Source organism: Ursus arctos, unplaced genomic scaffold, assembly GCF_023065955.2.
Source record: "Ursus arctos isolate Adak ecotype North America unplaced genomic scaffold, UrsArc2.0 scaffold_30, whole genome shotgun sequence".
Lineage (NCBI taxonomy): Eukaryota > Metazoa > Chordata > Mammalia > Carnivora > Ursidae > Ursus > Ursus arctos.
This window is the reverse complement of record NW_026622986.1, coordinates 24,898,460-24,913,197: the sequence shown is the minus strand read 5'-3', so window position 1 is coordinate 24,913,197 and position 14,738 is coordinate 24,898,460. Positions and strand designations below refer to the sequence as shown.

Below are 14,738 nucleotides of genomic sequence, written 5' to 3'. Positions count from 1 at the left end.
CGGCCAGGGACCCAGGTCTCAGGGGAAGTAGTGGCCCCATGGTGGGGGACAGGGAGGTCGCTAAGAGGGGATGCTTGTACTTCCTCTAGACTCCTCTATATCTTCTCATATAGTGTGTCCCCCACGGAGGTGCCTGCTGCAGCTGTTCTTGATTGTTCTTCGTTCTTAGTAGGGAATTCCCGAGGGTAGTTGAGAGCAAGGGTAAAGTAGGATAGATGGTGAGTCTGGGGCAGGAAGTGGGGTGGTTGGGAGAGAAGAAAGGGGCACTGTTAGAAGCTGAGTTGGGTCCCCCCCTTCATTCAATATGACTGGGGTCTTTATAAGAAGGTAGAGCACGTGACTCTTTTTTTTTTTTTTAAGATTTTATTTATTTGACAGAGATAGAGACAGCCAGCGAGAGAGGGAACACAAGTAGTGGGAGTGGGAGGGGAAGAAGCAGGCTCACAGTGGAGGAGCCTGATGTGGGGCTCGATCCCATAATGCTGGGATCACGCCCTGAGCCGAAGGCAGACGCTTAACCGCTGTGCCACTCAGGCGCCCCAGAGCACGTGACTCTTGATCTCGAGTTTGTGAGTTCAAGCCCCACGTTGGGTGTAGAGTTGACTTAAAAATAAAGTGATATCAAGAAGAACAGAGACAGAGGGGGCGCCTGAGTGGCGCAGTCATTAAGCGTCTGCCTTCGGCTCAGGGCGTGATCCCAGCATTATGGGATCGAGCCCCACATCAGGCTCCTCTGCTATGAGCCTGCTTCTTTCTCTCCCACTCCCCCTGCTTGTGTTCCCTCTCTCGCTGGCTGTCTCTATCTCTGTCAAATAAATAAACAAAATCTTTAAAAAAAAAAAAAAAAGCAGAGACATAGACAAACAGTGGGAAGACGATGTGAAGACACAAAGGAAAAGGCCTGTGACAACAGACATGGAGATCAGAGTGCTGCTGCCACCAGGCAGGGAGTCCTGGAGCCACCAGAAGCTGCAGCAGGCAAGGCAGGATCCTCCCCTAGAGAGAGGGAGCACGCATGGCTCCGCTGACACCTTGAATTCGGACTTCCAGCCTCCAGAACTGTAAGAGAATCCATTTTTATTGTGTCAAGCTACCCAGTTTGTTACACGATGCTATGGCAGCTTTATGTTAAGGCCTACAGGCACTAGGAAGAAAACTGAGGTAACACCAAAGCTAAATTTCTGCTTTATAGTTTTGGTTATACCTGGCCTTGCTATAATCCTGGCTTCTGATTTGATGCAGTTAAGAAACCACAGTTGAACCTTGAAACTCTTCAGAGACATGAGGAAACATCTGGTCTCAGTATCTATCCCAGAGAATGGTCTTAACCTAAACAGTTGTGTTAACATTTCTCTTGCACTTGTGTGACTTACTGAGACAGACTAAGAAAATTATGAGCAATACACCTTGAGTTCAGGGTTTCAAATGCCTAAGTTAGTGAGAGTAACGTGTCAGTCAGGCTCAGGGAGACAAGTTGGCATGACAGTTTGAGATTTCAAAAGATGATAGTGTCGACTCAGCACTTTTATTTCTAAGCTGTAAGCAAACATGTCATCTTTTCTCTTTATTGCGATCCTTTTCATTGTTCTACAGGACAGGAGTCTTACAGTGGGAACAATGGCTAAGGAAGGGGGAGTTACTGTAGGATACTAGGAGGCCCCGCAGGTGTTTGCCCAACTCAGAAAATCATCTGCAAAGAAGCAAAAGCCAGAGCATCTTAATCCATCAGAGCAAAAGGCATGTGTGTTTACATAGCCCCAAGGTGAGACCCTTTGAAGGGGCCTGTTTGTATGGAAGCGTTGTTCAAACACCTGCAGTGGATATGTGAGTTTGCTCCGTCGTCTTGGTCTGTCAAGATGAGGTCAGATGTGGTGGCGGTTGTAGAGATATGATGGGTACAGGCCATCATAATGCCACTGGCGCCATTGCTCCATAGCTTCCCGGCTTCTCTCTTCCTGTTCTGAGGAGCAGAAATAAAATGGTCCTGTTAGCATGGAGAGGACTCAGATCTGAGGAGAGCCACCAAGCTCTTGGCAGCCGTCAACCCAAACTGCCTACCCTGTGGTGACACGAACAAACTGTGCCAAACAGAACGTCTGAGTTGAAAGACCTGATAGAACAGTGAGTCAAAAGGCCTCACTTTGGGAGCCAAGCCCAGGCAGGAGACAGAGCTGGAAGCCAGGAGAGCCAAGATCAAGATTTGTGTCTCAGTCCTGTGCTCTTTCCCCTACACAGGCAGCAAAGCAGGGAGAGGTAACAACTGGCTCAAAGAGGCAACAACTAAGAAATGAAGCACAAAGAGAACAGAACAGTAACGAAAAGAGATGATAGGCTTGTGGTTGAAAAAATACATCATGGATAGAAATAACTGTCAACTTCAAGTGGCGGCATTATGAGTAATTTTTTCTCAGGCTTTAAAAATAAAATGATGTTTTAAGAACTATCCAGAAAAGGGGGTGGGTGAAGCAAAATGGAGGGAAATTTGATAATCATTGATTCTGGGTGATGATTATATGGGGGTTCACTGAACTGTATACTTTTGCATATGTTGGAGATTTTCAAAGTAAAAGGCTGAAAAGAACAGAAGGGAGTTTTTAGTAAGAAAGTCCTAACTTTGCTGTCTTTAATCAGACATTTTCTGAATAACAACTTTGTTCAATTGTAGAATTAGGCTCCTGACACCAAGTCCACACTGCTTGTCATTGTTAGGGGCCATGAAAGCACGAGCAGATTTCACAAGTCCCTCAGTGTGTAAAAAGGCAAACGTAAGACTCCTCAAAAAGTTAAATAGCATTACCACATAACCCAACAATTCTACTCCTAGGTCCATAGCTAAGAGAAGTGAAAACAGGGGCAAATGAATGGATAAACAAAAAGTGATACACACACACACATATGTATTATTCATTCAGTCATAAAAAGGAATGAAATACGCCAGACACAAAAAGACATGTGCTGTGTAATTCGACTTCTATAAAATACCTAGAACAGACAAATTGGTAGAGCCTGAAATGTATTCGAGGTGAGCAGAGACTGGGGAATGGGGAGTTAACTGTTGCCTAATGGGTACAGAGTTCCTCTCTGAGGTGATGGAAGGGTTCTAGGAATCCATAGTGGTGCTGGTGGCACAACAGTGTGAATGTGCTAAATGCCACCGACTTGTATGCTTAAAAATGGTGATGATGGCAAATTTTATGTAAATTTTACCACAGTTTTTAGTAGTTGCGGAAAATGTTGGGAGGATAGGAAGTTCTAACAGAAAAAGATGGTATCAAGGACTCAGAACCTCAAAAATTGTCCTTGCCTCTGTTTTTTCAAATGTGGGCTTCACCACCAAAAAGCCTGTGAACCTGACTTTGGTGCCAGTGAACCTCATTCTCTGGGGCATGGTTCGAATGGTGACGTCAGGATGTGGAGAAAATGGGCGTCAGCGTGGTCCTTAGCCCCCATGAAAGCCAGATGCCCTCGACAAGAAGAACCCCCTGTTACTGCTGAGTGTTCAGACATCGTGACTGCTGGGTAGGTTTCCTTCCTCTGTGAGCTTGGAGTTGGTGCTATCCTTGATGCTGGAAATCACCTTTGGGACTTAGTACCCCAGGACAGCCTGGCTTAGAGTCAGGCCGTGGCTGGAGCTTTGGGTCTTCAGCCCTTCAGACCTTTCTCAGGCAAGATAGATCAGCTACTCTTTGCCAATCTTGAGAACATGATTTTGACATAGAAGTTGATTTTTTTTTCTCCAGGTCATGCCAGTTTCTTCATACACCATTTTACCTAGACAAAGGGAAGGCCTCCCTGGTAAAGGCCTGAACAGTGTGGCTTTTGTGTAGGGGACCACCTGTGGCTGAGCATTTTTAGCCAAGCCAGGTGTCATGCAGCCAAGCCCAGATGGGCCAACCCAGGCTTCTGGCTTTGAAGGTAGAAGGAGACATTTGCTCCCACACAGACTGCAGAGGTAGGAGCGCAACACACTCTTTATCCTGGCACTTCCAGAGGCAGAACTCAAAGGCATAAAGAGCATCTTTGCCTCATAAAACTGGTGGTTTTGAGTAGAGAAATAACCAGGAGCCACAGCCTTCCCAGAGGAGGTCTGGTGTCCTGGATGGGCTGATGGGCCTTCAAGATGGTGTTCTCAGGCTCTCAGGAAGGTCCCTCTGATCCAGACCACCTGCCTAAACTTCCTCTGGAAATCCTAGGCCTTTCATTTATCCATGGTCATCCCTCAGCATTTGCTTTTAAAGGGTGGGACCAAACTTGCTGCGGCTGCTGGTTATTCTGAGACTAGGTGACATGGTCAGATCAAAATAGCCAATTGAAAAACCAGGGTCCTGACTGAGGAGTGTGTGGGGGTCTCAGGGAAGGGCTGAGAGCGCTTCCCTGGGGTAGAGGTTTCACCAACCCGGTGTGGGCTAACACCCTGCAGTCATGTGCTCTGGGGCTGAGGTGAGGGGAGAGGAGGAAAATTGAGATGTATTTCACATCAGCATTTGCCCTCAGGCAGGCTGGACCTGCTCTACCTTTTTGCCTCCTTCCTTTATTAAGCAGCCCTGGAGGGGCACCTGGGTGGCACAGCGGTTAAGCGTCTGCCTTCGGCTCAGGGCGTGATCCCGGCGTTATGGGATCGAGCCCCACATCAGGCTCCTCCGCTATGAGCCTGCTTCTTCCTCTCCCACTCCCCTGCTGTGTTCCCTCTCTCGCTGGCTGTCTCTATCTCTGTCGAATAAATAAATAAATAAAATCTTTAAAAAAAAAAAAAAAAGCAGCCCTGGAGAGGCTGGGGCTGGGGGTGGGGAGGGCATGCTCTCCTTACTCACGTCACTCCTCACTCCATCCAACTGCAGGGACTAATTCCCAGATCAAAGAGGGTCCCCCAAGACCTCCACGCACCTGATCATCCTTCATTTATAAGAACATTTCTTGGCTGGCAAACATACCTTGGTTTGAATCCCTGACTAGTGATGGCACTTTGGATATTCAAGCTCCTTTCTAAGCCTGAGTTTTTGAAACAAAAACACAGAAATTGTAAGACCCGAGAGGCTGGGTGTAAGGGGTGGGTGGTTTAGAACAGCACCGGACAGAGCCAAGTGCTCAACCAGTGACAACAGCTCTGTCATTACAACCCCCATAGGCCCGTGTCCTGGCCTGCAGTCTTCATCTTTGTGGGCAAGGCCTCAGGCCCCTGATGGCTGTCTCTCTGGCTTTGGTAGAGGACTGGCCATCCCTCGAGTGCCTGGCCCCTCACCCTAATTCAATGTGAAAGGGAAAACAGTGAGTGTTCTCCACCCAGATGCTAGGGATTTGGATCGGAAACATTTACAAATGCCCAGAATAAAGTCCTATTATTAATACGGTGAGTTCAAAAAAAGAAAAAAAGACCCTGAAGGAATTTTGCAGGCCATGTTCTCATTTTTTAAATGCCTCTCCCCAAGCTGTTCACCAAGGTAAACAAATGTTGAACAGAAATATTTTGCCTCTGAGTTACAACAGCCTGGGTTTATTTTTCCCAGGATGTTCCCGGAAAAGCTTGATTTGGTGGGATCCGAGCCCAGTACCTGTTTGCAGGGGTCAGGTGCCACCTGTGATCCAGTGGGCATGGCTTGCAGCCCTTGGGTACCTGGTGATTGTATCCTTTTCCTAAGAGATGCCCTCAGAGAGTGCTACCTCCCAAATCCACCAGAGCATACAAGCCAGGAGGCTCATGACTTCAGAACGAAAATCACAGACTTTCTCTAGCAAAGCTCACCTAAACTGGGGCCTTTTGTCCAAGCTCATTTACATTCAGGAGCTTGCTCGGGAGCATTTCCATCTTGAAGTGTGGGGGAAAGACCAGAACAGAAATAAGCATAAATACACACTCCGGCCTGCTAGCCTTAGCCCTAATCAGTGTTTCTATAGGGTTTTGCTCTGGATGACACTTGAGGACACTTAATAGTTGCAAAGTCCCATCCCATGCCATGGGAGACTGGTTCAAAAACATCTCCCTCTGCCCCTGCCCATGCCCACACCCAGCTGTCACCACTGCGGCCTTGGTGAAATCAGCATTGCCTGAGGGAGGCAGGAGTCCTGTCTGTCCAAGGGCTGAGGCAGCGAATGAAGTGTGTCGTTTGCCTGGCAAGAGACTCTGACACAAAAGCCAAGGTTTAGAAAAGACAGCAGTTGCGTAAAGGCACAAGCAAAGCATATCAAACTTAGAGTGTGCCCAGTGCTATCAGTGAGTTGCTTTCTGAGGTCAGATTTCCTGGTTTGGTTAAACTTGTCAGATAAGATATTGATTATAGGGGCACCTGGGTGGCTCAGTCAGTGAAGCGTCTGCCTTTGGCTCAGGTCATGATCCCGGGGTCCTGGGACCGAACCCCGCATCAGGCTCCTTGCTCAGGAAGGAGCCTGCTTCTCTCTCTCCCTCTGCCTGCTGCTCCCCCTGCTTGTGCTCTCTCTCTCTCTCTCAAATAAATAAGTAAAATCTTAAAAAAAAAAAAAAAAAGATACTGATATAGTGAATAGGTGAGCAAAGGCCAGAATGAGTAGTTCCTAGAGCCATTATGTTGATGTGAATCCGGGGGAGTTGAAAGTGAGTTTGAAGTCTTTCCAACGCACCTGTCACCAGAGCTAAGCCACTAGCATAGGCGCTAAGACAGGGAACGTGGGCCACCACCTCCTCCAAGTAGGAGGAGAAAATAGAATCAGCCAAAAATTCCCTGAGCCAGTGGAAATCTAGGTGTTGTGTCCTCTTCGTGCCTTCTCAAGTTCTGACCCATTGGTGTGTCTTTCTTCCTTCAAGACTCCAATAGATGTGAACTGAGGAAAGAGCCTCACTTACACCTCCCTCCTCTAATTGAAGTCTAGGGAGATATGGAAGCAACTTTTGATTTTTCCCCAAAGGCCCACTTCCCCGAGGAGGGTGGCTGAAGAGCTCTTACCGTCATTTTGCTCCTGCACGAAGTTCTCAAACTCGTTCCTTTGTTCCTCGTAATACTCTCTCCGCAGCTCGTCAGCCCGCAGCTTCTGCCCGTTCTCCACTGGGAAAAGGCAAGAAGCAATAGTTGCCTCTAAGAATGGGGGCAGCTGCATGCATTTAGGGGAACACTGGTCATTTTGCCTGAGCAGCTTGAACCTAGTGGGGAGGGATTGCTCAGGAGGGGTGCAGATGGAAGCTTCATGAAGGTGATTTACTTTAAAACTTGAAGGACCCAGGAACTCACCCCATCCAAGCACTGCATTTTGCAAATGAGAAAAGCTAGTTAGTTTCACTCATAAAATTAGTGGTGCATCTGAGTATACTGGGCCAGTTAGAAACTAGAAATCCAATGATTAGAAATGAATTCTAGGAGGGAATAATCAGCTTAAAGTTAATTTCACATTGGTGCACCTGGGTGGCTCAGTTGGTTAAGCATCTGCCTTTGGCTCAGGTCATGATCGTGGGGTCTTTGGATCGAGCCCCAGGTCGGGCTCAGAGATAAGCAGGGAGCCCGGTTCTCCCTCTCCCTCTGCCCCCTGTCCCGTCCGTGTTCTCGCTTTCTCACAGGCTCCCTCTCTCAAATAAATAACAAAATCTTTTTTAAAAAATAAAGTTAATTTCACATTAATACTTTCAAGTCTGTCTTTGAGCACCTGTCATAGCCAAAATGTGCCCCAGGCACAAATTAAAAAGGCAAGTAAGAAAGATTCTGTCCCTTTATTTTAGAGGCCTATAATCCAGATAAGGAGAAAGATACAAAAATAAGTCATGCCCAGCAGTATGGCTGCTATGATAGAATGTATACAGGGCACAATGATGGTAGGGATGATAAAATGAGATAGATCTGAGGGATGATAAAATGAGATATCCATGTCCTTAGGCAGTTCCTTCCCTTTGTGTGGGCTGGCCTTAATGACTCTCTTCTAATGAACAGAAGTTGGCAGACATGATGGAATGTGGCTTCCTTCTTGGGCATCTCTTGCTCTGAGGGAAGCCAGCTGCCATGTGGTAAACAGTGCTATGGAGAGGCCTACTCATGGCAAAGAACTGGTGGCCTGATGGATAGTCAGGCTTGTTGGAAGGTAGATCTTACAGTCAGGCCTTGAGATGACTACAGCCTGGGAGAGTTGCTGAGCCTGAGGCCCCCAGCTGAGGCATATCTGGACTGCTGAGCAACTAGGAGACAGTAAATCTGGTTTTAAGCTGCTGAATTCAGGGTCCATTGGTACATGGCAGTGGGTAACTGGTACAGAATATGAGGTGATCAGGTAAACTTCCTGATGATGACGATACTGACTACAGGTATCCCTTATTTTTTAAGGCAATGCATTCTAGTAAAGTTGGCTGTAAACTTTTTTTTTTTTTTTAAGATTTTATTTGAGAGAGAGAACAGGGAGAGGAGCAGAGGGAAAGGGAGAGAGACTCTCAAGCAGACTCTACGCTGGGCGTGGAGCCTGATGTGGAACTTGATCTCACCACCCTGAGATCATGACCTGAGCTGAAACCAAGAGTTAGACTCTTCACTGACTGAGCCACCCCGGTGCCCCAGCTGTAAACTTTTTTATGAGAAATCTGAGTTCCACATGATAAAATTGAGGGGTACACCTCTGTGGTCAGAAGAAATACCCCCAGTGATAAGTGAAAACTGTCACTAGGAACATATAAATATGGTGACCATTCCTTGGCAGTTGAACACTCAAGACCCCCCAGCAGCACCTTGAGCCCCCCGTGGGAATCCCCACCTGAAACATCACACTTCACCAGCATGTACAGCTGTTCTTCAGCTGCTTTAATTTAGCCTGAAAAAATCTTTCTAGATCTGAGATTTTTTGGTGTAAAAGAGTTTCCAGGTTCATCCATTTCTACCCTTAAATCTTGACCTCTTTGGTGTGAGAACTCTGGTTGTCTGAAGGAAATTATTGAAAGCTCTCTTAGTATCAAGATAATTGCTTTTAACTGGACAAATTCACAATAGCAAGAAGGCCATGTCTGGTGCCGGAGGAACTGGTCCCTCAAGGACCCCTCCCACTCTGCTTGTATGATCACATCAAAGAGGGGAGACTGAGGCGCCGTTACCCTCCCCCCCCCCCCAGCTTGGCCTTGCAGGAGGAAGTCATGTTGGAAGCAGAAACTGAGGAAGCCGTTGGGTTCCTGCCCCACCCCACATTAGAGGGGAGCTAAGACAAACAACGAAGTATTTCTTCGTGCAATAATAATACCATAAACCATCTGAAATGTTTGAAAGTTAAGGGGCCTACAATAATAAGTAAATTAATTAAATACTTGTTATTTATATTACATTATTTTATGTAACTCAGAGTAAAAATCCAATTATCTGTGAATTGATCTCAGTGTAGATTCCTTAGGTAAGTCCCTTGTTTTTCCCACATTTATGCCTTTACGCTCATAGTTGTAGGATACTTGAGTCTGGCAGAAGGAATTGGTACTCCAGTCCTTACCCCACGCTTACCCCTGCCCCACATCCACACATTTCTTAGGAGGGAATTGAGGCTCAGAGAGGTGCAATGACCTAATCAAAGTCACACAGTTGGTGAGGGCATAGCTTGGGACAAGCTAGAGCCCCAGGGGCCCACACTCCACTACTCGGCCCAGAGCAAACCTTTCATGGCACCATCCCCCTTATGACCCACCATGAGCCCCAGTGTTGCTCCAGGCCCCAGAAACCCCCTGGCGATGGGAGGGAAGGGGGTTTGGAGTGTAGGAAGCAAGTGCTTCATGAGCCATCACCAATTCTAAAGAAGCATTTTCTAGTCCTATGTACTTCGAAAAAGTAGCTGTCTTCCCAAATTGCCTTTCTGAAGGTGAGACAAATGGGACCCTAGACGCGGCAGAGGCTAAGAACGATTTGTCTTGGGACAAAAGGCCACGTCAACCCTGTGCATCCTGTGTGTCATGTACCTCCCTTCTCAGGTGATGCATTTCATTCTCAGTGCCTCCTCTCATCCTAAAGGAACCTCCTGCATCTTTACCTAGTTGCTTAGAGATGTCAGGTGCCTGTTCCTGGTTCCAGATTCCAGCCTATCAGTGTCACTTGCCTTTTCCCCAGCCTGAGACATAACTGAGCATTGCTCTCCCGCCCATGCACGGGAGTCGCCCAGGTGACAGCAGGTGAACTCAGGTGCGTCCCACGTCTTCACCAGGCTGTCCTGGGCCCCTCATGACTGACACACACAGTTTCTATTTGAGGTGAGGGACCTGTGGCTTCATCACGCTCCTCATGGTTCTGAATCAGCTTATGAGGATAGAAACTATTCACCTCTCCTAAATTGACGCCTGTTGCCCACTGGGAGTCTGCCAGGAGGCGGCTTCTCTGATTTCCATCAAAAACTGGCCGGCCTTCATCACAGCCCTTCCCGTGTGTCTGGATGTTTGCTAATTTCTAAATCTCAAGTTGGGTGAGGCCTGGAGATTTTCCCAGTGTGGTTCTTACTTATCCAGTCGGCTGGGGGGAGGGGACAGGAATTTCATCTCCAAGCATTTTCATCATTTGAAAACAGTCCTGTTATTTTTACTGAGCAAGTTGGCCTTGCTGAGAGTGCCAAGGGACACAGAGAGTTTATTCAGACACACGCGCAAGTAATGAATCAAGCCACAGACTCGGAGACAGAGCTCAGAGTCCTTGGAAGAATCTAGTTCAAGGGCAGAAAACTCAGATGCCTTCAAGAGTCAGCAGATCATGGAAATGATGGTCCCTGCCAGGCAGGGGACACCAGGGCCTACTTCAGACTAAGAAGGAGACACACTTCCAAGCTCAAAAGCCTTCCAAATGCATTGGAAATGAAAATTAAAAACAACAACAAAACAAAAACAAAAAATCATTACTGGCTGAATACCAGAATTTCAGGGGCTTATAAATAAGGAAACTGGGACCGGGGGGGGGGGGGGGAAGTGGCCAAGGTCACTTGGCAACACAGCTGTCACCAAGCCCAGAGTCCCAGCTCCCAGTCCCACGCGCCCTCTCCCTGCCTGTAGTGCTATTGGTTGCTCTTGCACGTGGGGCACTGTCCGATACCCACAAGAAGCACACACCCAGATACTGTGTTCCCTCCTGACTAGAACATATTTCTGTTGAACGTTTTAAACTTCCTGAAATTGGGATGCATCTTCTTTCTATTAAGTGCATTCGATGTAGCACTGCCCCTTTTTGTGCCTTACCCTGATGGTGTGGTCAAAGATGTGACCTGCAATCGAGGAAATGTGGAATTCCTACTTCAGAGCCGTCATCACTTTGATACCCGATAGCCAAGTGGAGCCCTCCTCCATCCCTTGCAGTCCCCACAGCCCAGCTGACTGCGCGAAAGGAATGGGAGGGGCGAGCAGAAGGCAGGCCTCTAGCATCCTTACCATTGGCCTCATCTTGGAATTTGGGGGACCGCTTGCCGCGCCTCTTGAGGAAATTTGATGCATCTGATTCCTGCATGAAAATCTTCTGTTCTACATCTGAAACCCGAGAGAGACCCATCACAACCAGCCCAGGCTACTGCAGTAGATGGCCCACCCCCCTTGCAGCCCTGGGTGGCCCTTGCACTCACCTTCCTGGGCCTCTTGTCCTGCCACCTGCCGGGTACCCACTAATGCGCCAGTCCCCTCCTGCAGCACTGTGGGAGAGCACAGGGTGAGGGCTGCAGCACCTCAAGGGGAGCCCTCACCCAGAGCTGGGCTGGGACAGTCCTTCCCAGACACTGTGAATTGCCAGGCCCCACTGTGGGGCCCTGGGGCTCTCACATGCCAGTCGCAGAGCAGTCTCCCCAGGAAACCACCAAGTAAGCTGTTCTTGCTGTGTTGTGTTGTACACACACTCACACACACACACACACCGGCACAGCCGTCTTACCAGTAAGCACCCCCACCCCTTTCTACCTGGGCCAGCTGAGCAGCTTCACCTAACACCAGTCCATGCTGGAGCCGCCCCATACTCACTGGTCAGGAGCACAGCAGCTGAGAGACAGAAGGCGAGGAGCAGCTGTCTCCAGGCCATTTTTGGAGGGGCTGAGGCTCCGTTTGGGAACCACAGGGCAGAGAGGGTTCTACAGACCCTGGAGCCAGCTGCCAGGTCCTCACGTCTGTGCCAGGGATACCAGGAGGGAGGGAAGCAGGAGACCTGGATACCCCTGGGGGAGTGTGGGAGGGGTCTCAGCTGCGGCTTCCATTGGCTGCTCCTTCTGGAGCACTGGAGATGGTTTTGGCGTCCTGCAGAACTTCACAGAAGCAGAGCCTGTCGTCGGGCCCCAGCCGAGACAGTTTTGAAGTGGCCTTTCCAAGTTCCACACCCAAGGAGTTGCTGTTGGAATGCCCAGCCCAAGAGTCAGGATTCCAAAGACTTTGAAAGAGATCCTGGCATCTGCTTCAGGGGAGGTGGGAGCTCTAGTCCTGGAGACTGAGGCCTGTGGGGGAAGGGAGTGGGCCTCAGTGGGAGACTTTGACTGAGATGTCAGGCAGAGGGACCAGAAAGCCTGAAAGACCCCCTTAGGTGACCCTCGCTTGGATACATAGGCTGTTACAACAGTAACCAGACATATCCCCCAGCTGATGTTCACTGTCCAGCAAAACACGGACCCCTGTCGCGGGGCCCCAGTGCCCTTTCAAGACTTTGAGGAAGAGAGGCAGACTGCCTATCATGGCGGAGGGAGAGCAGCACACAGTGTGTGAAGAGCCCACAGCTGAGCATGCGTCTCTAGAAGGAGACAAAGGCATACCCCATGTATGGGAGGAAATGAGTTCCTAGAAGTGGTAACACTAATGGGATCAGAGCTCTGTGGGGCCATCAGAGTGCAGTCCCTTTGGAGATACGTTCTTGACATTGTCATTCATTATGAACGATCCTCGACTCTGTTACTAACTGAAGAGTTGCACTTTGGACATTGTTTAGAGTTTTCTTAATGGCAACCATCACTAGACCTAGAGCACAGCCCACACCTACGTGAAGGTGTGGGGAGAAGGAGGGCACCCATGGGAGACCTGTACCCCAATTCTCAGTGAACTTCTTGGTCATACCTGGGATGGCAAAGCTAAGTGAGGCCATTGTGAGGAAATACAGTTCGATAATACCAGAGCCCACAAGAATGTGGAGGGTCGGAGGTAGGCAGGGCCGAGGCCACAGGAAGGAGTTTGGGCTCCATCTTTGTGAGGCAGCCTAGTGTGGGGGCTATAAGCACAGATCCTGACCAGGCTCCCTGGATTCAACCCCAGCTCCAGCCTTGGCCAGCTGCATGGCCTTGGACAAGTCATTACCTCCTCATGCCTAATCCCCTCCTCTGCCATTTAGACTGATGTGAGGATTGGAGTTAACACATCCAAAGTCAGAATGGTGCCTGGCATGCATGGAGCTTAGATATGTGTTTGCTATCATGACACAGTCATGAACCATTGAATGATTTTGAGCAGAGAAGTGACAGGAAGGTTTTCTTAGGGACACTACCCTCCCAGTGATGTGGAGGATGGGAGTGGTTAGGACTTAGAGACGGCTTTTGCAGTAGTCCAGGTGGGAGATGGTGTCAGCAAAAGGCAGGAAGAGCAAAAATGGAGAAGACAGAGCATTTCAAAAGACTGAAGAAAGAATCCGCAGGGCTCAACTGGTTAGTGAAGGTTTGGGCAGTGATTAAGGCAGAGAGAGACTGGAAGGTGTGCATTCAGATGGCTCCCGTGTCTCTGGTTTGGGGAACTGTGTGGATGGCAAGACCATTCAATGAGATGGAGAACACAGGAGAAAGCTCAAAGGACATGCATTGAACAAATCAAGAATCTGACACTTGTGGGATTCAGACCAGATCTTCTAATGTCAAATCCAGTGTTCTTCTCATTTTCCCACAACAATAATTTTGTGAATATACTAAACCAGAATCAACTTTACTCTTTCAGCACCCCAAAAGAAATCCCATACCCATTAGCCATCACTCCCCACTATTTTCAACCCCCAAAGCCCTAAGCAACCACTAATTTGCTTTCTGTCTCTGGATTTTCCTGTTCTGGACATTCCATCTAAATGGAGTCATACAATGTGTGATCCATTGTGACTGGCTTCTTTCACTTCAAATATTGTGTTCAAGGTTCATTTATGTTGTAGCACACATCAGTACTTCATTTCTCCCTGCTACGGAATAATACTCTGTTGTAGAGTATGCCATATTTTATTTATGCATTCAGCACTTAATGGGCATTTGGGTCATTTCTACCTTTTGACTATCATAAATAAGGCTGTTATGAACATTCTCGTGCACGGTTTTGGGTAGACATATGTTTTTATTTCTCTTGAGTAGATCCCTAGGAGCAGAATTGTTAGGTCACATGGTACCTTTGTATTTAACTTTTGAGGAACTCTCACATTATCTTTTCCATCTTCATTTACTCATCTTCCTTCTCTAGTGCTGTGAGGTCTTTTTGAAGAGAAGTTTCCATCTTGCTCTACTAAAATGATGCCCAGCACAGAATAGGTACTTCATAAATGTTTATTGAATTAATCAGTGAAAATACTCTTGGGTGAGGGCATTAAAAGGGAACATTTATAAGCTTATTTCAGTGGGCTCTATTCATAAGAAGGTATTCACACAGGGACTCAAAATTTCCAAGTTAATGTATCACTGGGTTCAGGATTGTTCTCAAGCAGCAGGAACAAATTTTGTGGTGCACTTATGGATTGCATTTGAGGGTGGCCAAGTTGGCTCTAACATTCTCCTCAACTTGACCAAAGTTTAGGCAATTTCCTTCCTGATGACAGGCCCCTGACCTCCCTTTTCTTAGAGCATTTACTTGAGAAAACTTGCAATTA

At 47.9% G+C, this 14,738-nt stretch overlaps 1 protein-coding gene across 1 annotated transcript; it reads right to left on the bottom strand.

Moving 5' to 3' along the window:
• Nucleotides 1–1,516: 1,516 nt before the first annotated feature.
• On the bottom strand, nucleotides 1,517–12,135 carry UCMA (upper zone of growth plate and cartilage matrix associated). The gene is made up of 5 exons (XM_026478660.4): nucleotides 11,894–12,135; nucleotides 11,506–11,571; nucleotides 11,318–11,413; nucleotides 6,915–7,013; nucleotides 1,517–1,960 (listed from the first exon to the last, which is right to left on the bottom strand). Exons 1-5 carry the CDS (start codon nucleotides 11,949–11,951, stop codon nucleotides 1,863–1,865), a joined length of 417 nt encoding a protein of 138 aa, XP_026334445.2. The 5' UTR covers nucleotides 11,952–12,135; the 3' UTR covers nucleotides 1,517–1,862.
• Between the last annotated feature and the right edge of the window lie 2,603 nt (nucleotides 12,136–14,738).